The sequence below is a fragment of the Lacerta agilis genome, chromosome 1 (assembly GCF_009819535.1).
Source record: "Lacerta agilis isolate rLacAgi1 chromosome 1, rLacAgi1.pri, whole genome shotgun sequence".
Classification (NCBI taxonomy): domain Eukaryota; kingdom Metazoa; phylum Chordata; class Lepidosauria; order Squamata; family Lacertidae; genus Lacerta; species Lacerta agilis.
This window is the reverse complement of record NC_046312.1, coordinates 29,119,796-29,146,674: the sequence shown is the minus strand read 5'-3', so window position 1 is coordinate 29,146,674 and position 26,879 is coordinate 29,119,796. Positions and strand designations below refer to the sequence as shown.

Sequence of the window (26,879 nt, the reverse complement as noted above, 5' to 3'; positions counted from 1 at the left end):
GAGAGGAAAGTATCTACAGTGGTACCTCGGGTTAAGAACTTAATTTGTTCTGGAGGTCCATTCTTAACCTGAAACTGTTCTTAACCTGAGGTACCACTTCAGCTAATGGGGCCTCCCGCTGCCGCCGCCGCCCAATTTCTGTTCTCATCCTGAAGCAAAGTTCTTAACCCGAGGTACTATTTCTGGGTTAATGGAGTCTGTAACCTGAAGCGTCTGTAACCCGAGGTACCACTGTATAGACTCGTGGGACCCCTGAAATGCACAAAAATACAACAGACCTTAGTATTGGCATCCTCTTAGCATCAGTGGTACATTTCTTGATGTGCAATATACAGTACTTTTCTGTGTATAAGACTAGGTTTCTTAATTTAAAAATTAAGTTCAGAATTGTGGGTCATCTTATACACGGATACAATCCCCCCATTTTCTCAATCTGGAGTCCCCCAAAATAGGGGGCTTCTTATACATGGGGCATCTTAAACATGGATATATACGGTACATTCTAGCTGAACTTCTCTTGTTGTGGATTTGAACACCTCCAAAGGATCCTGGAGAGCTTTGATCCTCTTTGCTTTCCCTTCTTGCCATGGTGGGTGTTAGAATCTGGACTCTTAGGTGAGATCAAAAAGGAGATTTTAAAGGACAGCAAGGCCAACTAGGGCTCATTATAATATTCATTTGCCAAAGACGCCCACTACAGCATAAATGGAAGGTGAAGGGATTCATTTTTATTGCCTGTGAATGAGATGAAGATAAGATGGGAGGGGAAGGTTGTTAGGAAGATAAGATGGGGAGGCAGAAACAAAAGCAGGGTGTTGGTCTGGAACTCCCACAAACCCTTAACTAACAGGTGGCAAAGCTTTAATGTGTGGGGGGGCAGGGGAGGCCATAGTGGTTTGTGGGACAAACCCCAATCCAACCACATGAAGTGGAATGTTCTAATTACAGGAGAAACTCCAGATTTGCCATTTACCATCTAATTGCTTCTAAAGTCCAGGGGAGAAAGTGGAGTGTGTGTTGTATTCCAGCAGAGATGTGGCTCCTGAAGAAATGACTGGGTTTGTAAAACTAGATGCCAGCCTGAGAGGAAATGAAGCAACACTGAGACACAAATAGCCTGCATACCACTTTCTGTAGCGCATCTGTTGGCGCTTAGCTTGGGCCTGACTGCAGTGCACTTATTTTTGGGATTGGTTGCGTTTATGGCAATGGCACATCCAATCCCCACAACCCGCACGTACCAGGGACTTCCTTTCCTCTGCTCAAGGCTGCTGTCCATACATATGGCTGACAGTGGGAATTGTGGAATAAGCACCGTTCTGGTGAGGCTTCATCAGATAGCTGCAGCCATTACCATTTTGTATTGAGTTTTACATGGCTGAAATATCTCCCTAGTGAGGAGGAAATAGGGTGTAGCCATGTGTCTTCTGCCCTTGTGGGTCTAGCAGTGGCCAGCAAAACAGGTGTGATTATTTATTTTACTATATCTTAATGCTACTTTTCAGAAAATTATTGTTTCCCAAAGAAGTTCACATTAAAAAGAGAGGGAGGGAGGGGCATTGCTACTGGGCTTACAAAGACACAGCAGGGAAGGGGAGAGGATGGGAAAAGTAGAGGAAGGAAATACCGTAAGTTCTTTAAGGGCAGAACAAAGTGGTGAAGAACAAGCAGGCTTTTCTCTCTAGTTGAGTTTAGGCCATTTTCTTTTTATTTATTTTCGTGTTGATGTTTCCTTATTGAATAGTCTTTTGGGGGCCCTTGTTCCTTGGTGGGTGTAGAGCATCTTCTCATCTTGCTTCTGTGGTCCCAGTGCAGCTGGCATTTGGAGTGGAGCATCTTTTCCGCTTGCAAAGGGATAGCAGGTATCCTGCAGCTGCTCCTTCTCTGGCTGATGGATGGGACCCTCTTGGTCTCCCCTTGGCCACTCCCCTGGGTGGCAGGAGGAGCAGCTTCACAGCACCTTCCCATGCTGCCTTCAGCTGACCCTGGGCAACTAATTTTAAAAATGTTACTGCTATCCTTTGTTGGGGGTTTGATTCTCAAGTTCACTTTGGCAAGTTTCTGGGTCTTGGCAAATTGTGGAGAACAACACTACTTTTGAAATTTAGGTGACTGGTATTGCAAAATGTGTTTGTTTGATATTCCAACTACATTGCTCTGTTCCTACCTTGTGCTGGAGTGTCCCTTTGATCTGAGTGGTGCTTACTCACATATGGTTTCTCCACACTTGGAAGAAGAAGAAGAGGAGGAGGAGTTTGGACTTGATATCTCGCTTTATCACTACCCGAAGGAGTCTCAAAGCGGCTAACATTCTCCTTTCCCTTCCTCCCCCACAACAAACACTCTGTGAAGTGAGTGGGGCTGAGAGACTTCAAAGAAGTGTGACTAGCCCAAGGTCACCCAGCAGCTGCATGTGGAGGAGCAGGGACGCGAACCCGGTCCCCCAGATTATGAGTCTGCCGCTCTTAACCACTACACCACACTGGCTCTCAGTATAAGATGTATTGATGTTTTAAGCAGAGCTGAAGCATGACTGGAGAAAACAGGGCAAAGTGCAGTGGGGTGTCAAGTAAGGGTATATGCACCACTTGAAAAGAGAGGTGATGTCTCTTGCCTTTGCATTCATTTCCTTCCAAAAATCCTGAAAGGCCTGGCAGAGCTAGTTAATTCTATTTCTCACTGACAGACATTTCTGGCTCATTTTAATTGTGGACAAAAAGTTTACTGGAAAATCCTTCTAGGAGGTGCAGTCATAAGGATTGCCAGGATGTGTGAATCTTTGGCTGCTTCGAGAAGTACAATGCTTAAACCTTTTCATTTTGCTTTTGTCTGTAATCAAAAAATAAGTGAAAAAGCAAGATTGACTTAAATGTATTTTTAGGGGGCTTCTTCCTGCTTTTTTTTACTCTTCGTTTAACACTGTTCACAAAACACTGGGTAGTAGTCAACTGAGTTTTACTTAGAGTAGACCTGTTGAAATTAATGGACCTTATTAATTAATTTCAGTCGATGCACTCTGAGTACAGGGATGTGGGTGGCGCTGTGGTCTAAACCATTGAGCCTAGGGCTTGCTGATAGGAAGGTCGGCGGTTCAAATCCCCGCAACGGGAAGAGCTCCTGTTGCTCGGTCCCTGCTCCTGCCAACCTAGCAGTTCGAACGCATGTCAAAGTGCAAGTAGATAAATAGGTACCACTCTGGTGGGAAGGTAAACGGTGTTTCCGTGCGCTGCTCTGGTTCGGCAGAAGAGGCTTAGTCATGCTGGCCACATGACCTGGAAAAACTGTCTGTGGACAAATACTGGTTCCCTCGGCCAGTAAAGCGAGATGAGCGCCACAACCCCAGAGTCGTTCGTGATGACTTAACTGTCAGGGGCCCTTTACCTTTTACTCTGAGTAATGCTATTTTGAATGCCACCCGCTGTATCCAAATTAAAAGTTGTTCTTAGAGCCTGTTGTGGTTTTCCTGCCAAAGGAAGGAACTATATTGGCAGCTGTCTCCGAACCACATGCAAAGTGCAGGATTGCCCGTCATGATAGTGAAGTAATCTGACCAAATTTCTTTTATCCTAACTGTGTAACCAGCAGCCGAACTTGTAAAAACAGAAGAAATGACAAGAGGAATATTTGAATTTTAGGTTTGCTCTGATCTACTATTGCATGCTGGATACCTAGATTGTGGGAGGAAGTAGCTGGCATGAGTTTTAGGATTTGCTATAGTTGTAGATCAGGGATGGGGGAACCTCCAAATATTCCATGGACTCCAACTCCCAGCCAGTGTGGCCAGTGGCCTTATTTCCTTTTCAAGTAAAGACTCAGATCTGTATGCTTTCCTCACAGCTATACAGAAATTAAGCTGGTTGTCTTCTTTTGGGGACGTTGGGAATTAGTGGGGCCTGGTTTCTGGGAGAGGACTTGAACAGAGTGACCTGAATAGAAGCGGCAACTTTTAGTTGTGGTCTAAAACATGGCACAATAGTTTATGATGCCACTGAGTCATCAAATAGTCTACTCTATCATTGGGAAAAGCACTTACCTTTGAGTTTGTTTGTTTCCAATCCACAAAGTGGGTGCACTTACCTATTTGTAGGGCCCTTTTTCAGGATGAATGTGATAAGCAGTTTGAAGTGCTTATCACACTGAAAGTGCTAGGGGCAAAATTATTGGAAATCTCTTCTTAATTGTCCCATGTACAGAAGTGGGATATGTTGTGCATTACATTATAGCAGGGACGTCCTAATCCCAAGGGACTGCAATCTATTCCCAGTATTAAAAACTGGCAGTGATCTAACCATTGTCATTGGAGGGAAGGGCCAAAGTTGTAGAGCTATTCTTAGGGGGGGAGGCCAAAGTTGTGGAGCTTTTTTAGGGGGCCAACATTACATTCGGTGATCACTTTCTTTCATCCCACGATCTACCTGATAGACATCTCTGCATTATAGCTTTCAGTTGTGGCTCTGCCATTCATATCAATGATCTGAGTTTCAGGAATCTCTGCCCACATGTGTCTCAATATGATAGTAGCCCAGGTGTGGAATGATAAGAGGGACTTTCAGGGCGATGCCTGGCAAATGAAGATCTCCAGCAAACATTGTGGGAGTTAATGATTTGTAGGTTTAGATGGTATTATTGGTTTAACAATTGAAAACAAGTTAATATATTGAAAGCTCAAACATGACACAGTCCATAATTTGAATTTCTCCACCATAACACGAGGAACTATTTAGTTCTCACAATTTATTTTGTAACGCATTTGTCATATATGTTTGTAATAACAATTATATATTTCAGTTTTCTTAAGTTCTGCTCCTGTTTCACAGTTATTGTGAAATAGCTGGTAATACCAACAAAACAGAAGCAATGTATTCTGGGTCTGTGTTTAAACTGCAGTCCGTGGAGTTGGTAGTGACAGAGCAGGGCACGTTAACCTAAATATGCAAGTCAAGTCTTCCATGTAGAAAAGCAAAGCTTTGATTCCACCTTCATACAAGATAAGCGAGACACAGCCGTGCAGCCCGCATAGCAGTCACAAATGCTGAGAGTCTGGCCTGAGAGCCCACCATAGTCTGTAAAAGAGGGAATGTTTTTTCCAGTTCGCTTAGTTTATTTAGAGTAGACTCCTTGTGAAGGAATGCCGAGTTAGACAAAAAGGTGGGACCTGCCACAAAATACTACAATGTCTTTTTATCTCACGATAGGAATGTTTACAAGAAGAGAAGAGTCTGCTAAATTAGGTCAATGGCCCATCTAGGCCACAATCCTGTTCTCATAGTGGTAAACGAAATGTTTAGGGGAAATGCAAAAGCAGCACCTGAATGCAACAGCACTGCCCACTTGCGATTTCCAACAACTGTTCAGCCAACCTGCTACAACCTCCCCCAGCAGACCAGCCATCCCCACACCAAATATCCAGTTTCTGTTTCCCAACATCAGTATGCTTAGTTCTAATTGGACAGGCTCCCCCCTCACACCTAAGTTGGCCGATACCTCTCTTTGGTTTCTCAGCACCCCTGTTTTAGCTCAGTTTCTGTTGGCACTCACCACCTGAGTTTGCTCTTAAAGGAAGTGATGTATTAACTAAGCCCACTCTCCCTGCGTCTCAGCAAGGAGAACTGACATGCTGGGATGTCACAGCATGTGTACAATATTAGGTTCATCCGTATTTGTTAGCTACAGGGTTAATATGAAGTACCCATCCTTATCAACTCGTATGAATACCTTTAAAAAGCATACCTCGTTTTGGATTTCCTCTATGAAAAGGCTTTGCATTTTAAAATTTAGGAAACAATTTAACCCTGTTGTGTATTTAGGGTGGCAATGTAATTATATATAGGGCTGAGGCACAAAGTGCTAGGACACATTAACATAAGGCTCAGTGCAAGAACATTGCATCCTAGTGCAGTGAGCCCTGGTTGAAAGTGCCTTGCTGTGTAAAATTGTGAGAGTTCACAGGAGGCAGCCTAGAAAACCTCCTGACAACGGGGAGCTCATCTGGGCTTAAACCTCACAACCTTTAGAAAACACTTCAATATATTTTTATTCTTTCAAGCCTTCATTAAGAATATGTAGCTTTTGCTTAAGATGTCAAAAGGTTTTTGGTTATGTATCTTACTCATGTTGATGTTCTATAATTTTATCATTGTTATGGGTGTTATGGTCCTCTGTACACTGTTTGGGGTTTTGCTCAGTTGAATAGGTATATTCACACACAAATTGGTATTAACTGATGTCAATTTGAGAGGCGGTTAACTTAAGAGGAACCCTCCTGGATTCAGCCAAAGGCTCGACTATTCCAGCATCCTGTTTTCATAGTGGCTAACCAAATGACTATGTGAAGTCTGTTAGGATATGAATGCAATAGCATTCTTCCCACTTGCGATTCCTAACAAGCGAAGGCACACTGCTTCAGTCCTAAGAACTGTATTTTACTAGTGCCTGGCTTCAAATGAATGTTGGGTGGGCTTAATACATTTAGTCTTAAGAATGTCTGGCCAAGTGTATCCAAATGCTTGGATATTTGTGCATACTTCGCCAGCTTAAACTGTGGAATTTGGCTTTAGCTGGTGAAGCTAGCATAAGCAGAATTGATAGCTGTAGAGTTCTGAGCCTTTATAGGATTTAGTTACAGGTGGGTAGCCGTGTTGGTCTGCCATAGTCGAAACAAAATAGAAAATTCTTTCCAGTAGCACCTTAGAGACCAACTGAGTTTGTTCTTGGTATGAGCTTTCGTGTGCATGCACACTTCTTCAGATACACTGAAGGCACCACATTGAGCCGCATGAAATGGAAGTCCATCAACCTCACCAAGAAACTGGCACAGGTACAGACAGACATCTTCTACAGGTTTTCCACACCTATCAGCTGATCACCCATTCCCACCACCCTTCTGAGTAATACCCCTCCCCACTCCCTCACTATATTTAAGGATCTGGTGACTTCTGTTTCAGTGTATCTGAAGAAGTGTGCATGCACACGAAAGCTCATACCAAGAACAAACTCAGTTGGTCTCTAAGGTGCTACTGGAAAGAATTTTTATTTTGTTTCGTTTATAGGATTTGTTAATCATAAAATGGTAGAGTTGGAAGGGACCCCAAGGGTCCTCTAGTCCAACCCAATGCATAATGTTGCGGTCCTGCAGTGATCACTTCTTATGGCTTTTGATGAAGTAGATTTAAAACAACCTCCTCCGTAGACCATAGATAAGTTTACTGGACTAGACAAGTGTGAGAGATGACAAACACCATCTGATGATGTTTTCTGTGTTTAGCTTGGCATTGCAGCGGGTTTCCTCCTGCCTCCAGTTCTGGTTCCCGATGTGGAAGAGAAGGAGAAGCTGGCCTATCATATTAGCATCATGTTTTTTATGACTGCAGCTGTGGCAACAGCACTCTTCATCTTAGTAGCTTTTGGTAAGTAGATTTAAGTGGGATACAGTTTAAGGCTGATTTATAAATCAGGTTTGGACACTGTGCGAACTCTGGAAATCGTGAACTTCTCTTTTTGACAGCTGCTTCCTGTAAATATGTATTGTCTGGAAATAGTAAATCCGTATGACAAACCTCTAGGTGAGAATGATGACTAAAGTTGGCACCACATAGGTTTATTCCTTTCTGAAATCTGCTTCTCCTCTGCTAATCAGCTAATCACCAGGGCTTGCAAAGTGTCATACACATGCCATGCAAGCAGCGGTGATCAGTTGATTGCCGAAGCTTCCATGGCTTCATCGCCGCCTGATTGCTCATAAGGGCCAAAGCAGATCATGTGACATCAGATAATTGACAGGTGGAGGCCCCACCCATCTGTCAAAATCGGCCCATGGGATGAGGGATAACAAGTTCCCAGCCCCTGCTCTGCAAGGTTCTTTGCCAATGCCCCTGTTTGTTCTGCAGAGTCGGGCACAGCATCCAATCCATTCCTAACTTCTGGTTCTGTGCTCTTTCCATAGTGTTCAAGGAAAAGCCTCCACATCCTCCGAGCCGGGCCCAAGCTTTGATCCACACAGCATCACCTGAGGAATATTCCTATCTGCAATCTATTGTCCGTCTGTTTCGCAATGTCAACTTTGTGCTTCTAATAGTCAGTTACGGTAAGGTTCCTTTCCTGCTCATAAGGAGCAGCCAACACGGCAGTTTCTCTGTCATTCATTCATTTTCTTTAATTCTTAGGCTGCCTTTGTGCCATACAGTACTCAAGGCAGCAAGCTTAGGTATAAAACAGCAACTCCTTTTGTAATAAGCCAACCTTTAAAAAACAACAACACAGAAAACATTCCAAATTGAGTTAAAGATAAAATGAAACTAAAATTAATTCTGCTTTTAAAAAGACACATACCAAAGCATCCAACTTCCTTTAACACAGTCTGCAACTAATATTTGTGTGAGGAAATAGCACAGTCAGAATCTCATCCCATGATCAGTTGTGATTTGTGTTCCCCTTTCTGTTAGCCCCACCTATGTAAAAGGTTGTAACTTTTTATTAAGAATATAGTTTCTTTGTAGTTAGTCTTGACAGAAGACTCTTGCTGCTGTCAGCACCATCATCAAAAAGTTTAGAGGCACTCCTCTGATTTCTTCATGTGTCAGTATTGAAGACACAATGAACATTTCTCTTCCACTCACTTTATTCCACTGCTTTAGATGCTAAACTCCATTAGAAACAGTTTGCTAACTTTAACAGTTTGCTAACAGTTTGCTAACAGTTTGTTATTAGTAATAATAATAACAACAACAACTCTGAGCACATGCAATTTCATATTTTTAACTCAATCAATCAGTTGAATATGAAGGTTGAAAATGGAAACTATTTGCCAACACAGTACAGCGGAATAGCTTTAAAAGAAGTATTTTTCTTCCTAATTTTGCAAACACACACACACACACCAAAAAACGTTTAACAAACCAGCAACTCAGAGAAAATAAAAAGGAAGGGAATGTTTTGGAATGGTTCCACCCATTCCTTCCCCACAAACTACCTGTAACCCTTCCCACTGGAGTTCCAGCCCCATCTTCTGCAATGTTTGACGGACTGTTGACTGCGTAGAAGCAGTGAAGAAGAACACAACAACTGGCTGTAGAGAAGTCAAAGGTGCTGAATGCTGCTCTTGAAAGACAGCCCTCACTTTCGCCCCCCCAAAAAACAACACCTGGAGGCCCAGCTATGGCTTATGACCCATGAGTTAGCTACCCCTGATTTAGGATATTTTGTGCTTATTTAAGTGTGCTTGAACAATTCTCCCACTTTTGTACATAGTCAGGGGCGTAGCAAGGTAAATTGGTACCCGGGGGCAAAAAATTTTTTGTCACTCCCCTCCCCCCAGGCATGGGAAGGTCAGGTGGTACCCGGTGCGGAAAATTTCTTGTCAACCCCCCCATAGATTCCCCCCCCCCCCCGCTAAAATGGTTTTACGTTATTTCATATTTTCTTACAAAGGAATAATGACAAGTAATAATAATAAAAAACTTTTATTTATATCCCACCCTCCCCGGCCGAAGTCGGGCTCAGGGTGGCTAACATCAGATACATAACATTGGTATAAAATCAAACAATAATTAAATTACCTCCTAAAAAAATCTCAAAATCAAATTAAAGTCTAATTAGATGGCTTTCCACAGGGTTAGGGCTGGGAACAGTAAGTGTTCTCTGAACTGAAATTTCAGCCTTCATGACATAGGAAAACAGCCAAGTGAACAGCTATTTTGGTGGAGGAGGGTCAAGATATTAACCGATATGCATGAAATTTCATATATAGCTATATAATCCCTAGTAGAGTAAGATAAGACCTTCGGAGCAGGCCTTTAAAAAATAAAAAAATAAAAAAATGTTCCTTGATAATTTGTCACCCCCTCCATTATGGAACCCGAGGCGGACCGCCCCCCTCGCCCCCCCTTGCTATGCCCCTGTACATAGTAAAGAAAAAGGGGGAGAAAACGTGTTTCTTAGGAAGCCTTCTAGAGTGCCTGGGGGTTTTCTTCACTTGTGCTTTTCTGCTTTAGGGCAAAACTGGAAGCCGTCTCTAGTGTGCTATTTCAAGCATCCTTGCTTTATGTAGCAACTGTGCACAGTTGCACTGAATTGGCACTTTTGGAATATGAAGAAACCTCCTTTGAGGAAGTATCTATAAACAGGGAGGAGTTGTTGTAAAGTTCTGTGGAAATGGTGGGCGGCGTTCAACTGAGGAGTCCTGTCAGCAGAAGCCCTAAGCAAAGACTTTCACTCGCACAGTGGGCCTGTCCCTCCCTCCTCCTGCACACACATACCCTGCCCCAAAATTGACTCGGGAGTTGGGTGGGAGTACCCCGGGGGACAGCATGTGGCAGGAGAAGAGGGGGAATTATTCTGTCTGACAAGCTGAAATGCTTGCCCAGACAGAATCAAAGCCTCATAATTCCTCCCAATGTCTTCTGCTCAACAGAAGTCTTAAGTTATGGGCCCTAGCACAGCGAGAATGATTTGATGGTTGTGTTCAGTTCTCTCTCCACAGTAACAGAAAAGATTGATATGTCTCCTGTTCTCTATGGGTTCTCTCTAGCTCTAGACAACAACCACCTTATTTGTTTATTTGAGGGATTAGGGTATGCAGTGTTGTAAAGACAGCCCTCTCATTGCTCTGAGAGCTCTGGCTCCAGTTCTGCTATGTAGCCAAAGGAGTGATTGGGTGGTTTGGCTTCCTGGCTGAAAGAGATGGAGCAATTTTTGGGGTGTCTTTTTCCCTTCCTCCTGTGCACAGTGCAGAAGATGTCTTGAGTGGGAATACAGCTTGCAGAGTGTTCCTGCTTCTCCCTAATCCCTCCAGATCCAGTACTGTACTGCAGTCTTTTGCATTCAGGCATCTCTGCTGCTCTGAGCATCACAATTAGTTGCTAGAGACAGTCCTACTATTGTTCTCCATTTGAATTCTTTTGAGGAAATAGAGACGCACGACTTTCAGACAGAAAGTCTTCTCTCTCTTTTTTGTCCCTGTCATTCAGTGGAACGGAATTCAGAAGAAAGAGGCAGGGATCAGTTACGGATTAAAGTAATGCCAAAAGAAAGATGGAAATGGATCTTCCTGAGAGCATTTCTCACATTTAGGCCATTTAGTTATTATTAGTATTAAATTTGTTGGTTGCTTTATCTTGCCCAGGGCAGCCCAAAGCAACTTATAACCAGTTACTATGTGTTATGATTTGTGTATTCAATTTATATCCTGCCCTTCCAGAGTATCCCAGGGTTTTTCCAGTCTATAGTTTTGAAAACTATTCCTTTTAACCTCTTTCCCAGCCTCCTTTCACAGATAAGCAGGTTGAAAACATCCAAAACAACCAAATATTTCATATGTCTTGGACTATATAGAGGCAGGGTGTCACTTATCTCCCTCCCTCCAGATAATCATTCTACAGCTGCACTGCTATGGCTACATTGGACTTAAATGTTGCTAGGTGTGTGGGGGGATTGTGGGGGGTGAATCTTGCTTTGGATTAAACTGTGACAGGGAGCAGGTAGGTGTCGCAGTAGCCTCCCTGGAACAGGGATAGCTAACTCTCAGTTCGGGGGCTTCATCTGGCCTTCACAAGCAATTTTTTCCACCCTTTCCCAAGACTGTGCCAATGGTTCAAACTCTAATAAGGTTCAAACAAACAAACAAACAGCACTAGGGGAAAAAGAGAGATGACAGAACTTTCTCTAATGAGCAGTTAGCCAGGCATTCATTTTCTCATACAAATTAATAGGACATTCCTTTCAGCTTCCAAATTTATCATGAAGCTTTTCAGTGAAGTCACACATTGGTTTGGGGTGTGTGTATTTTGTTTTGTTTGTTTGTTTGTTTTTACAGCAATGACCGCTGTAACAAGTAGGGCTCTGCATGCTTCCCTATAAAGTCACACTAAAATCTTGTGATGCTATGGTCTTGTGACAAGAGAAAGGATGTGATTTTATTTGTACAAATGACATGAAATGAATTCCAGAGTCCGGGGTCAGATGGTCCCCTGGAATGTGTCTTGTCAGCATCTTGCCTGGCTTATCACTTCCTTGGTGGTTGGCTTGCTGATTGTTTGAAGAGTGTGCCAGAATGATTGCAATCAACCTTCCTCCTGAAGAAGACAGGAGTATTCAAAGTTCACTGTCATGTCTCTCGGCTGGGAGTTCTTGACTTCCTTCTGTGTGGTTTATCGCCCTTTTGTAAATAACAGGCCTTCCATTCTGTGTCCTGTATGGCAATGTTAAATATGCTGCAGTGTGTCGTTTCTGCCACAGCACTGCTGGCAGAATTTGGATTCATTGTAAGTGTGGTCAAACTAACAGTCCAACCTACTGGGATGATGGTGATTATTGATATTACCGTCCAGACTGAGCAGAAGGGCAGTGAACTGTCACGGATCTCTTGGACCTGATCATACAAAAGCAGGTCCTAACTTTAAAGAAAAATGTATGAGGATTGATAGCGATGAAAGGTTTAGAAATCAATGCCGTGTCTGCAGCAATTAATTCTACTGTGGGCAGAGGCCAATGATGAATCTGTGCACTTTGTGCATTTCGTTAGTGTTCTGACAAGTCCCCTTTAGGAATCCAAACTGCTGCATTGTGCTTTGGGGATGCTGGAACAGTGTTTCTCTTTGCTCATTTGTCTCCTTCCCGTTAAACAGGGAAACTAAAATGCAGTGAAAGGCTCCGCTAGAGACATTGGTGGAGCTGTGAAGAAACACCATGCTATTTTAGAAGTATGAATGGTGACAGCAGCAGCGGCTGGGCTTGTGGGGAGAGCTGGGCTGCAATAAAAGTGTACATCAAAGGCTGTGCCCAGTTATTCAGATGGTCTCCTCTAGAAAATCGTGACAGAGGAGTTGTGAACTGCATCCCTGTGTACGGCATCCCTCTCACCTGTGCTCTGGGTTTTCCACTATCTCTCCCACCCCCTCCGGCTCCTACCTGGTTAATGAGACAACAGCTTTGATGTGACTGAATGATGCTTGTTCCAAAGTAATGTCCTCTTCTAGACATTGTCCCGTCTGTGTGCCTGCATTTCAGTATTTCTTAAATTCCCCCCCTGCCCCAATGAATAAACTCAAGCGTACAATTGCAGGAAGAGGAAGGGGTGTTGTGTGTGTTCAGGAAATACCTGAAGATTAGTATCAAGATTGTGGAAACAACAAAGCTGGACTATGTGTGTTCATCCAGACTTTAACAAGGGTTCAAACCCTGATTTAGCTTTGACCTCACTGGATTTTGTGGTTGAGACCTGCCGTGTGTCTCGTAATCCAGGGCATGCTGTGAATTTGCTGTCTTGTTATCTACCTTCCAGGCTTAAACACAGGCTGCTTCTATGCTCTCTCGACCCTACTCACCCGCATGGTAATCAGCCACTATAAGGTAAGTGAAGTTCTCTTCAGCTGTCATGGCACTGGCTTGCCCTTCAGGACACTGGATCTTGCTGCATAATAGATGCCTGCGATTCTCTTGTTCTGGGGGAGCCTTAGAATGAAGAACGAAGGCGAGAGCCTGAGAACACGAGGCTGAAAATCATTTCTGAGCCTCTTAATTCCATGTATGTGAGCGCTCAGTCGTTTTCTGATGCTCAAGGGGGAAAGGAAGAGAGGCATTCAAAAAAATCAGGGCAGATTTCATGCATGCGTATTCCAAGCAGAATGTCCTTTTAAGCCTTGTGTGTGGGAAAAACACTCCTGATTTTGTGTACGCGTGTGGATCAGGAACATAATACCATCTCCCAACGGTGTCTTCAAAGCTTAGTAGTGCTGATAATGCCTCCAGATTCTCCTTAGTCCATGCCCACTTTTGCCGCCCGCCTCTTTAATCATTGGCATGCGGCCCTTGGGAAATTGTGCATGTGAGTGTGTGGCCCTCAGGCTGGAGCAGGTTCTCTCATTCCATTGCCTGAAGGAAGATTCTCACCTAGTGAGCCTCACTGCTGGAGCGGAGCCCTGAACAGGGTCTCTGTGATCCTAGCCTAACCCCTGGGTCCTGCGTACCACATCGGTTTTCAGTGCTCTTGGTTCCACCCCGAGGTCTCCTGTTGTCCCTCCAGCTGCTTGTGTGCTTGAAAGCAAACTGCTCTGTGCATTTGTGTGTTGCTGCAGGATGAGCAGCTGAACGCTGGTCGAATTGGCCTCACCATTGTAGTGGCTGGCATGGTTGGAGCTTTGATCACTGGCATCTGGTTGGACAGAACCAAAACATACAAGTAAGTCCTTTATACTACCCCTATTCAGTAGGTAAGTATAGGGGGAAACTCTGCAGGAGCTGCTTCCTGCTTCGGAAAAGCTTTGGAGCTATTTGGCTGAAATCCTTGGCACATGCGCCTGTGACGTCTACTGTTTGCGGTGTGGGGCTGTGCTTGTCCTAGCTAAATGAACTGTGCAGTGGAGAGACTAACAGAAAGTAAAGCCTTTTGTTTATTTATTTTTACAAAGGTTGGTAGGAGGAGAAGGTGGGGATCACAGTTTGGGGTAAAGGCTTCCCAAGAGGGCCAAGAGCATTTTCATAAATTGTAGAGAGGCTGGTTTAAATGTGTAGCATCCCTAAGATATTGCACTGATTTACTTCCTAAGATATGTCTGTAACTTTTTGAATGTGTTTCTAGGGAAAGAGAGGTGGGTAGCTAGAGTAGGGAATTTTGCAGAACGCTGCAGGTTGTCAGGGTGTCTTCTGTTTTGCAAAGCTAGAGCTATTAAAAGTTTGGGACCTAGGGACAAAATCTTCTAATTTTCTGCCACTGTGGTGTGTTCAAACAGTCCTTAAATATCTGGGTTTCATAAATTGCTTAAGTATTTCTAAAGGTAATTTGTTTTAAAAAATTACGCAATGTGCGGCACAGAGGTTGTCACTGTCCCTCTAGCTGCACATAGTATAATTCATTGACCCTGTATAAGGAGACTTCCTATATCCTCACAAGTGTTGTGACACTAGTGGTGTGACTCAATCCAGGCCTTCTCAAGGCATGTGGCCTTGCTGATTCATACTGCCCAGAAGGCAGCTGTGCCACTGTATGGAAATCTCCACCAAAGGGCTTTCTGTCTTAAACAGCAGCAGCTAATGGCTAGTTTTTAAGCACTGCTTAACATCATGCTTTCTATAGAGGCTCTATACGTAGTTAAGCTGGGATGACAGAAGGCACAAGTGAAGATAAGTGTGTGGAGGAGGAAGGAGGCATTATTATCTTGGCAAATAATAGACTTTCAGGGGAAGGATAAACCCCTCCCTCTGCAGATACCTCCCTCGCCCCCACTTTAGTGCAATGAGGTGAACACTTGGTTTATGCTTCCCTCAGTGTCAATCAATCAATTGCATATAGCCTTCACAATGAACAACAAAGGGATCCCTCTAAAATCGCACAACATAACCAGTAACATCTACAGCATAAAAGTCTGCAACATGAAAATCAACAGCATAAAGTATGGTGCATTAGCATAACTGGACTGGAGCTTCTTAGCTGCCAAAGCAAATACGGCTCCCAGTTGTGTAATTTGTAGATATTTATCGGCTAAGGGTTCAACTATCACTTCCTGGGGGGATCGGCCTGCTTCCCGCAGTAACTTGTAGGACTACCCTGAAACAGAGGTGAATAAAATGAACGCTTTTGGGTGAATTTAGCTGCTAGGGAGTGATGTGTTTCTGCTCATCTGATTTAACAAGGATCCTGCAAAGCCTCTTGCCGTTTTTACCACTTATGGATAAGAATTAATCCATGCGCACACAAGCACAAATGCTATAAATTCCCTAAAGTACAAGAAGAGGTTTTTTAAATTATTATTATCATTTGAGAAGGAAGCTTTTGAGAAGTTGCATGACCAATTAGATCATGCTGGTAAGGGATTCTGTGACACTCTCTTTGGGCTGAAACCAAATGCCTGGGCGTTATTTTTTTCCTTTTCTCTTAGCTTGGGGGGGGGGATGATGACGACAATGATGTAAGGCAACTGTTGCTGATCTGCCCTTTATATAACCGGGAAAGGTACCCATCCCTCCTGCCAAGCCATTCTCTGGAATGCAGAGTACTTACAGAGAGTGCTTTTTCAGAGTGAAGCAAGATGGATACAATTTTACTGTATCCTGGTTATCCCTGATATAACAGCTTGGCAACTTCTTGTCGTTCTGTGCATGTTTGCTCTGAAAATAATAGCAGGCTGCCCTCCCATTAAGCCTTAAGGATAGATCTCTGACCCAACACAGAACTGTAATCACTGAACTTATATATACCTCCTACCACTGTAAACGGTAACTCTGTACTTTAGCAGCAGTTATTGCTCTTCCACAGTTGCAAATTGTGGCTGCCCTTAATCTCACTCCCTTTAATAGCAAACTCAACTGCAGAGTGCTAACTAGGTTTGGATGACTCAGTCTCAGCCTCTCTTGTCCTCTCCCCATATTAAAGTACATCCCTCCCTGTTCCCTAGCAGATTTTTTAAAGGTGAAATCCAAGGAGATCCTAAAAATCTGTCAAAACAAAATAAAATAAAAAATTCCTTCTAGTAGCACCTTAGAGACCAACTAAGTTTGTTCTTGGTATGAGCTTTCGTGTGCATGCACACTTCTTCAGATACCTGGCTGCAGGTTGAGGAGCCCCTGCGACTTCCTTGCATGCAAAGATGAATATTGTCAGGCTGTCGGATTAATTTGATTTTTGTATCCCCCCCCCACAATAGAACTTAATTTTAGTTAAAATGTAATGAAATCCGAATTCAAAAACATTGAATACAATGTAAGAGCAGTAGCTTAATTCTGATTGTGGTTTTGTTTGTTACAGGCAGACAACTCTGTTGGTTTACATCATGTCATTTGTGGGCATGGTGGTTTTCACATTTACTCTGGACCTAGGCCATATCTGGGTGGTCTTTGTGACGGCAGGTATGCTGGGGTAAGTTTGCTTCTCCTCTCACACCCAGAGTGAATTTTCTCTTCTTCGAAGGAGTTTCCCTCTGAAGGCATCCGGCAGCTGCCTCTGAAATGGAGACAAAGATGCCTCTTCTTCATCTCTCCAGTGGAGTGAAGAGTAAGAAAGTACCGCAAGCAATGGATACCCAGGCAAAGTGAGAACTCTGGGATATGCATAGCAGCCATCATATCCTTTCATGTCTCCGCTGACCATGAACATCTTGCATTACAGAGCGTGGTCAAATGAAATGCTATGGGCAACAGCTGCTGGTGGGGTGGGGTGCTGTTGTTGACCTGGCTTCCCAATGTGGAGGTTGCTGACAGTAAACGCAAGAGGGGGAGTGGCGAGGCGTCTGGGAGGTTGGTGCAGTGCAGGTGCTGCCGCATGGCCAATCAGACGCTTCTGCTGCTGTGTCTGCACTGCACTGACTTCCCTGCAGCCTCACTCCCTCCCCTCTTGGTTACCAGCAGTAACCAATAGGAAGCAAGGTAAGCTATGCTGTCCTGCTCTGCACCACCAGCTGCTCCTGGCCATCAGGAAGCAAATAGGGTTATGCCTATGAGACTGAAGTGGGTTTTGGAGAAGCACCCTCACTTTGAAATTGCATGCCCCAAACGTTGCAGCTGCTGATGCTTTCCGTCCCCGCCAATCTTTCCTGGCAGTTTCTTCATGACTGGGTACCTACCACTGGGCTTTGAATTTGCGGCAGAACTGACATACCCAGAATCGGAAGGGACGTCATCGGGCCTCCTTAATGTAGCTGCACAGGTGAGTGTGTACTCAGAAAATATAGCAGGTAAACAGACTCACTTCTTAGCTTGGCTTTGCTGTTGCACAGGAATTCGGTTGATGAATCCAGCTCTTCAAGGTGGTATCATAGAATTGTAGAGTTGGAAGGGACCCCAAACATTTTCCAGTGCAGGAATCTCAACACATGGTCTCCCATCCAGTTTGAAACCATACTGGACCCTGCTTAGCTTTGCCAGTGGAGTGGTGTGGCCAGACTATGCTGCAGTAGCTTTCTTCAGTTTCTTCCTTGCACAGTAACTCTTTTTTGATCTCGTTTTAGATATTTGGAATAATTTTCACCATTAGCCAAGCACAGATCTTTGAACATTTTGGAACTCAAGCAGGAAACCTCTTCCTCTGCAGCTTCCTGCTTGTCGGCACTGTTATAACTGGTAACTACACACTGTCCAATCATTGTCAAACCTTTTTCAGGTCCTGCTTCCTACAACTCTTGTATTACTACCCCAGCTTAATGTACTGAAGTTTAGGGGAGGGCTGCAATGTTGAATCACTTGATTGGTTATTTTTAACCTAGGGATGGCAAATCTGTCAAATTATTTTCTTTTTCAATCTTGAACTCAGTTCTGCACATTTCTGCAGCATTTCATTATTATTATTATTATCATTATTATTATTATTCCTCATGATAATTCATCAGCATCTTAAAAAATAGAGGATGGTTTCTGAGCCAAAAGGCTGAGATGCCTTTGAGTGAGATTTTCTCCTAATAAACACATTTTTTTGTATGCAGTTTTGACGCATGTACACAATTTTGCAAGTAAAATAGCTGTGTTTCAGTTTGCACGTATGTTCAAGAAGTGTGCATTAGGTACCTTTCTCATTAAAATGCAAACAAAGTCCTCTTTCACCAATAGCCCTATTTATGCCAACCCAGTTGTTTTGTGTCCTTCCGTGCTGCTGTTTTAATAATTGAATTAATATCCTGTTGTATTTTTATTGTTTTATTGTGCTTTTCATCTGGAAGCTGCCTTGGGCACCTGTTTGGGTGGCTAAGAAGTGGAGTATATTTAAGAAGTGGAATAGATGTTCTAAGATTTAAAAATAATTTATTTTCCACCATGGAGAGGACAGACCTACTTCAGTTGTGCTTTCTGAGTCGTAAGCCATATTCTTCATGTCGCCCTGCCTTGAGCTCCATTGCTCTGTGAAGAGCTGCTTATGGTCAATGCACAGTGCCTTCCTGACTCTGTTTTCTCTTCCTCCAATGCCCCAGCTTTCATCAAAGCAGATCTCCGGAGACAGCAGGCCAACCTGCGCGATGAACAGACTGTGAGTAAATCATATATTTATGCTGGTAGCTTATGGCCAACCGTCCCCAGCTGTGAGTCTCCTTTGCTATTATTGTGATGAATAACTGTGCCAGCTTGAGGGAGTATTGTTGCTGCCTCAGCTGTGCCAGGTTTGGGTTGTTAACAGTTGAATGCTGTTGGATTCTCCTCCAGGAGAAAGTGTGGCATGTGCCTGGAACCAGCTGTGAGTACTAAGAGAGACATGCTGGCAATCTCTCTGTTTGAGGGCATACATCTGGTGTATTACCCAGACCAGTGTTAGGCTCTTTGTAACCTTAAGTAAATGCATTTCCTTTTCATTGGGATGGTTTTCGTTGCTGCCTCCTGTATAATGTTACGAGCCTCCATCCATAGTTCTTCAGGCACTCTTTCCACCAAATCTAAATCCTTAAACCTGTTCCTCACTTCTACTGTGTATTCATAAGGGATTTGCTTTAGATTGTATCTTACTGGCCCAGTGGTTTTTCCTACTTTCTTCAGTTTAAGCTGGAATTTTGCTATAAGAAGCTGATGATCTGAGCCACAGTCAGCTCCAGGTCTTGTTTTTGCTGACTGTATAGAGCTTCTCCATCTTTGGCTGCAGAGAATGTAATCAATCCGATTTTGATGCTGCCCATCTGGTGATGTCCATGTGTAGAGTCGTCTCTTGTGTTGTTGGAAAAGAGTGTTTGTGATGACCAGCTTGTTCTCTTGACAGAACTCTATTAGCCTTTGCCCTGCTTCGTTTTGAACTCTAAGTCCAAACTTGCTAGTTGTTCCTTTTATCTCGACTCCCTACTTTAGCATTCCAATCCCCTATAATGAGAAGAACATTCTTCTTTGGTGTCATTTCTAGAAGGTGTTGTAAGTCTTCATAGAATCGGTCAATTTCAGTTTCTTCAGCACCAGTAGTTGGTGCATAAACTTGGATTCTTCAGCACCGGTAGTTGGTGCATAAACTTGGTCTGCCTTGGATTCGTTATCGAGATCATTCTATCATTTTTGGGATTGCATCCCAGTACAGCTTTTGCCACTCTTTTGTTGACTATGAGGGCCACTCCATTTCTTTTATGAGATTCTTGCCCACAGTAGTAGATATGATGGTCATCTGAACTGAATTTGCCCATTCCCGTCCATTATAGTTCACTGATGCACTGATAGTAACTGATAGTACCAAATTTGATTAATGACACAGCATTGTAGCACCATCATGTTTGCTGCATGATCCCTGATTGCTAGGGATAACGTTGTAAAAGAGGAGGAAAAACATGGTGCTGAAGGAACGACAGAGAGGTGGAGCACAGTGGTTTTGAGAAGAATCACAAGCAAAAGTGAGAAATGCACAACTGGTTTTTATTTTATTTTAAGGGGGGGCACATTGCTCCACATGAATATATAACTTTCAGACCCCAAAATGCTAATGTGAACATTTGGAGCCTCCTTAGTTAAAGTGAAACATCTTGGCAGAAAAGAAGTAAGCTAAAACAAATGAATTTATTTAACACTGAGACTACATAATTCTTCAGGGATTAGGTTAATCAGATCTCCTGCTGCTTTGGAATGAGTACAAGGCTTATAAAGCTGAACACAAGGCTTATAAAGCTGGAATTTTTAGTGATCAAAAGTCTCACTCGCTTTCAGTTCTGTGGAGTTTCACCAGCTTATTCCATCACGATTCCCTCTCTGTCTGTCTGTGCCTCCTGTTTTTTTTTAAATAATTCTGCCCCTCTTTGGGATTGTGACATATGGCTGTTGTTACAGAGACTCCAGGGCAGTAACTGTCAGATAATGAATTATGGACATTGTACCTTAATCCCATCATTTCCCATCCCTGCTCAGTAATTCTCAGACTAAGGTAGGAGAATCATACTAACCTGCTTATACAACTCTTTCTGTGAGATGGCACTGGCACCAAACCAATGGCATGTTGCCAAGGGCCAAGATGTGTAGAGAATGGGAAATGGCTTGGTGTGGGGAAAGGCACACTCACTGGATCCAGCATGCTGGATTTGGCTTATGGTGCAAATTTGATCACCCACCAACCAATTGTCAAAGGGAATGTTAAGTCCTTCAGTTAGAACAGCCATTGGATTGGTGCCTTTTTGTGTAAAATAACTATTGCAATTCTCAAAGCACTTTGCTTTGCAACGTTAATTCTATGCTTTTGCCTGAAGAGACCTTCATGTTATCACTAAGTACATGCTTGAATATGCTTCATCTGACTATCTATCTTTCCTTAAACCTTATCTTCCCCTTGTTGAAAATGTGTGCTCACATATTTATTGCTCACCATTCTCAAGTTTGTTGGTGCAGAGGCAATCACTGGATGCAGTAATGAATTTTTTAATGCTGGGCTGAATTCTGAAGCAGTGAAAACAAGAACGGGTAAAAACATGGTGGGGAGGGGGCTGGCTGCAGGAAAGTGCTAGATTTACGATGATTTAAATACTGGTATTCTATCCATGGCATTTGAGGGGGTTATATATGTGTGCAAGCTCACTTTAGAGTAGCGAGCAATCAATATGTGAACAAAGGACATCCTGTGATGAAAACATGCTGCACTACCACGACTTTTTGCGTTGCCGCTTGTAAAAATGTAACATGTTTACATACCAGCTGTCTTAAGCCATTATTGTGCCTGATCCATTACTTGCAGGATGGAATGATGTTTTGATTGTTTCAAAGACTCTGAAATCCTTCAGGTATATTGCTGACTCAATACACACAGGCACCATACCTGACATTAGTAATGGTAAATCAGGACCAAACAAGATGCAAGATTGGAAATGTATGAATGCATTTCTGCTTATCGTTCCCCAACTCCCATTTGGTATCCAGCACTTGGGGCTTTTCCCGGCCACACCACCTCATTGGCTACGCCTCTCACTGGACCTATTCTGCACCATCTCTAGTTCTTCTGCTTGGCTGGCATACCTTCAGCTGTAACAAGGCCTCTTGCTTACCTGGAGGGAGGAGATGTATGTGCAGAAACCTCTTAACATTTGTGTGGCTGGAGTGTGGCCTACTATAGGAAGATAAGAGTTGCCTTGCCAACCTCTGGCATGTGCCCCCTGGAAGGTTGTCGAAGAGAGCGGAGCCGGCCCAGCAATGAGGCAGGGTTAAGCGTCTCAGGTGGTGGAAGCACAAAACGATGGCTTTCTGTTTCACAGGCCATCTTCCACCATTTCCCAGGTTACTATCAACAATAATTATAGCCCTCCTGCTGGCCTTCTTCCTTGGGGTGACTGGCTTCTGTGCTGTTAGCTTTGGCAGGCTTAAGTCCCGGACTCCTGGGGCCTTCCTGTGGAGAAACATGGCAGAGTATAGCTACCTAGAATGTCTCTATGCCCTCTTATGAGTCTATTCAATGGTGCTCAGAGGAAGAGCCTGAAGATGACATAGGAGTAAGAGCTAAGGCCTTCTTTGTGTGGCAGGCCCTCACTTAAAGGCCTAGTTATCCCTGGATGTTCTCTGGAGTTCCATGGCCTCCTTCCCCCTCCTCTCTGAGGCTTTTTATATCCTCCAGGTTTCCCCAACCTTCATTTAGGCTGAGGCCCTGCAGCTGGACTCCTTCCCTCCCTCCCTGCTTCTAGCACAGATGGAGCCTTTGGGCAATGTTTCCTCAGTACCAAATGGCTTTAAATCCACACCCAAGTAATCATTGGGACAATTGCACTATGAGCCAGGCTTTTGAGATGCATTATAAATATACCAGTGTGTTAGCATTTTGAGGCTTGGGCCTGGGCATTAACACCTAGGAGCAGGTTCCTAGCTGGTGGCAATTTATCTAATGCCATGTTGTGCAGTATATTCTGGCACAGCTGACCAGTTCCACCAGCATGTGATAAAGGAATGCAAAGATCTGTAGGCCCTGACTTGTGAGGCAGATGGGGATTTTTGTTTTACTTCTGCTCAGCTAAGCATGGTCTGTTCTAATCTTTGTAACAGACTGTGCACAATTGTTTAGTATCTTTTGGAGGGGAGGAGAAGAGGGCAGATTGGGGAAGTTTGATATAGATCACTGGATTAGGGTTGCCATATTCTGACGATCAACCCCCACCCCACCCCACTATTGGGGCACCCTGCCATCCCACATCTCCCTTGCTCGCCCCCTCCCTGCTGCCATCCCCTTTACTATTTATACCCCACACATCTTACTTCCAACATATGTAAAAACATAATAAAACATTAAACATTTAAAAATAAACCACTTCCCTATATAGGATTGCCTTCAGACAGCTCAGGGGTTGGATAACATTTCTCCAATGCTGTGGGCTAACATTTCTCCAATGCTGTGGGTTAAACCACAGAGCCTAGGGCTTGCCGATCGGAAGGTCGGCGGTTCGAATCCCTGCGATGGGGTGAGTGCCCATTGCTCAGTCCCTGCTCCTGCCAACCTAGCAGTTCAAAAGCATGTCAAAGTGCAAGTAGATAAATAGGTATCGCTCTGGCGGGACGGTAAACGGCGTTTCCATGCGCTGCTCTGGTTCACCAGAAGTGGCTTAGTCATTCTGGCCACATGACCCAGAAGTTGTATGCTGGCTCGCTCAGACAGTAAAGCGAGATGAGCGCCGCAACCCCAGAGTTGTCCGTGACTGGACCTAATGGTCAGGGGTCCCTTTACCATTTTAAGGGAAAATGGGACATTTGGGGATCAATTCATAAACCAGGACGGCTTCTATAAATCAGGGACGTCCCTGGAAAATAGGGACACTTGGAGGGTCTGTGAACCTTATTGTACCTCAGTTGTAACAACGTTCACTGGGTTGCTATTGGAAATTTTAGTATGACTAAGCCATAATTATTGTTTGGTGAAAATAGAGAGGCAGCCTTGCATACGTAACCATTCCCTCCACAAAAGGATCCCCTCCACAAAAGGATCAGTAACCTTCAGTGAATGGCTGGTCTAGTTGTCATTTATTTGCCTCTCCAGGCAACTGCAAATATTCACCTGACCCAGAAGAATGTAAAGGCTTGTGGCGTTTTGAAAGACTCCACTCTTTGTGGATAGGTTTATCCCACACAGAGACACTGCTGTCTCCTATGTGGCATCAATTTCCTGAAGATTAACTATGGAAGGCAAGTTGATCACAGGTAGCAGCACGTCTCTGCCAAGTCCTGATGAATGATCTACCTCCATCAATCTCTGTTCTGTGGGATCTGGGTCAACAGTACTCTTAGAGCACAACAGACTCATTCCTTCTCCCTGGGAAATCTTGGAATTTCACTGTTTGGCGAAGGCAGTGGGGAGGAAGGCAGTGGGGAGAATCTAACAGGGGTAGCCAATGTGGTGCCTTCCAAATGCTTCTTGGATTCCAACTCCCATCATTGCTAGCCAGTGACAGTGGTGGCTGGCACAACATCTGGAGGACATCACATTGCCTAACCATGCTCCTGTAACAAAGAATTACTACAATTCCAAGGATTCTTTGGGTCATGACAGTTAAATAGTTTCCATATATTTCTACCCACTTTGTATGTGCATGTGCCCTTACTGCTATGAATGGATAACTTCATTAGGCACCAGCAAGCTTCCTTGTGGAGAGGTGCCAGACCCTTTAATGCGTGGAATTGATGAGGCAGATGGCGTGCATGGTCAGGAGACAGAAACAAGGCAATAGTTTGTAGCTTGTAATTGGCTAAATTTCCTGCACCACTTCCTTGTCTGCGGATCCATCCAGGATTTTTAAAAACTTGTTACATTAATAAGAAGTATTAGCTCCTGCAGCGTGGATGCAGATACGACTCGAAGGGCATTTTTGGTGCAAAAGTATAATTGCAGCCTTCACAAACCTGCTGCCCTCCAGGTGTTCTGGACTACAATTCCCATCAGCCCCTGCCTTCTCAGATGGGGTACATTGTACCTGGGATTGTGCTGTTTTGATTAAGGCAATGAAATAGCATCACAAATGGTAGTGCTGAAGGGCAATTCTGGGGATTGATACTCCCGTCACTGTGAAAAGCAGAGTTCTCTCAAGCACTATTCTCCCCTATGAAATTCACTTTTCATAGCTAAGGGTGAATCCTTTCTTCCTAACTTTGCTTTGTAACCTTTTTTGAGCAGCAATAAGGATTAGGCACCGTTGGTAAGAGAAAATTGAATGTATTTGTCCTCCTTTGGGACTTCTCCTTTCCTTTCGAGATATTTGGACCCAAAGCAAGAGCAGCAATGCTTTTCAGGAGCATATATTCATAGAATCATGGAATTGTACGGTTGGAAGGGACCCCGAGGATCATCTAGCAATGCAGGAATATGCATTTGTCCCAAACAGGGATTGATCCTGCAACCTTGGTGCTGGTAGTGGGTTCCTGTTGTCTGATGCCTTTGACCACCCCCCTAACTGTGCCCCTTCTCTCTCTCTGACTTTCAGAAGACATTGGGGAAAGTGCCTCAAACCAGCACTGTGCCGCTCTATGAGGAATCAAAATTGTAATGGTGGGAGATTGAGGACCAGCTGCCGCCGCCACCAACTTCCATTTTCGTCTTTGACATCTGTACCTCCCACTACACTTGGTGTACCCAGCATCTGAGGGCAATCTAGGAAACATCTGAGGGCAATCTAGGAAACTGCTGCTGGAAAGGAATGCACAGGACTTGAAGAGTCATCGTCACCTGAGCCAGCTCCTCTGTCCTGGTGGCGTGTCCTGGTGCCCTTTCTGCCAAGGGACCAAAGGCAGCAGTTGCTCAGCGGAAGATAGCTTGTCTTGGCCATTGCAGCCAAATCACTGAAGCCAGCACTTCTTCCATTGCATGGATTGAGAACGACCATTTGTTAATCCTGTTATGTGTCCAGCAGACCTACTGAATGGGATATGAAATGGATCCAGAGGAAGATCCTTGCTCCTCAGGGAGAACAAGAAAGCACTTGCTCTGTGAGCAGCCTAAACTGAAGCGCAACCCATGATTTGCCACTGGGGAAAGACCTCACTGAGAAGCTTTCTCCCCTTCCAAACTTCCTGCTGGTAGACTATATTTTAGGAAATCAAGCCCAGAGATGATTCTTTTTTAAGTAACGGACTATAGTTTTGAAATGAGAATGCTCTCTTATTACCCAAATTATGGCAATACTTCAGAAATGTTATGGGGAAATAGTTTTAAAAGAATATTTGAAAAGGACAGCCTGTCATAGGTTGCTTCCACACTACAGCTTTTTAGTATTATTTGAGATATTGCTTTTCCACAAACTGACTGGAAGCAGCAATAAAACAGAGGTCCCAAATTTAGACCTCTGTAATAGGGATGCGGGTGGCACTGTTGGTTAAACTACAGAGCCTGGGGCTTACCGATCGGAAGGTCGGCGGTTCGAATCCCTGCGACGGGGTGAGCTCCCGTTGCTCGATCCCTGCTCCTGCCAATCTAGCAGTTTGAAAGCACGTCAGAGTGCAAGTAGATAAATAGGTACTGCTCCAGCGGGAAGGTAAATGGCGTTTCCGTGCACTGCTCTGGTTCGCCAGAAGTGGCTTAGTTATGCTGGCCACATGACCAGCTATACACCGGCTCCCTCAGCCAATAAAGCGAGATGAACGCCGCAACCCCAGAGTCGTCCACGACCGGACCTAATGGTCAGGGGTCCCTTTACCTTTACCTTTAATATTTATTCACAAGTAAGTCCTATTCAATAAAGAGCCCCTACAATGAGGGGTGCATAAATTTAATTACTGGTTTCCTTGTATCATTTTAATCTTCTGTAATTAAATAACACTGTTTTCAAAGAAAGAGAAAACAACAATGTGAGGAAAGCAGTAACTAAAGCCCCTGAACAGAAGCTAACCAAAAAGTATAATGTATCACTAATTTTCCCAGCAGTGCTGGACGAGAAGCAAATAAACTTTGAGGAAACTTTAATCAGAGGCGTAGGAAGTCTTAAAAACCTTGATAATGTTTTGCCAGCACACACAGGACAAGCAGTAACTGCAATTGCATTTTATTGCAAGAG

The 26,879-nt window shown here is 43.9% G+C and overlaps 1 protein-coding gene across 3 annotated transcripts in view; it reads left to right on the top strand.

Annotated features, from left to right (window-relative positions):
- Positions 1-26,163, top strand: part of FLVCR2 (FLVCR heme transporter 2) — a 36,720-nt gene extending 10,557 nt beyond the window's left edge. For 2 of the 3 annotated variants that reach the window (XM_033142519.1, XM_033142526.1), the window contains 10 exons: positions 7,265-7,406; positions 7,943-8,083; positions 13,277-13,344; positions 14,070-14,173; positions 16,736-16,846; positions 17,527-17,632; positions 17,934-18,045; positions 18,888-18,943; positions 20,704-20,797; positions 25,314-26,163. In XM_033142519.1, coding sequence (XP_032998410.1) covers positions 7,265-7,406; positions 7,943-8,083; positions 13,277-13,344; positions 14,070-14,173; positions 16,736-16,846; positions 17,527-17,632; positions 17,934-18,045; positions 18,888-18,943; positions 20,704-20,784 — 921 coding nt within the window. In that variant the 3' untranslated portion in view covers positions 20,785-20,797; positions 25,314-26,163. The remainder of the gene's footprint in view (positions 1-7,264; positions 7,407-7,942; positions 8,084-13,276; positions 13,345-14,069; positions 14,174-16,735; positions 16,847-17,526; positions 17,633-17,933; positions 18,046-18,887; positions 18,944-20,703; positions 20,798-25,313) is intronic. The other variant, XM_033142532.1, reaches the window with a different exon arrangement.
- Positions 26,164-26,879: the final 716 nt, after the last annotated feature.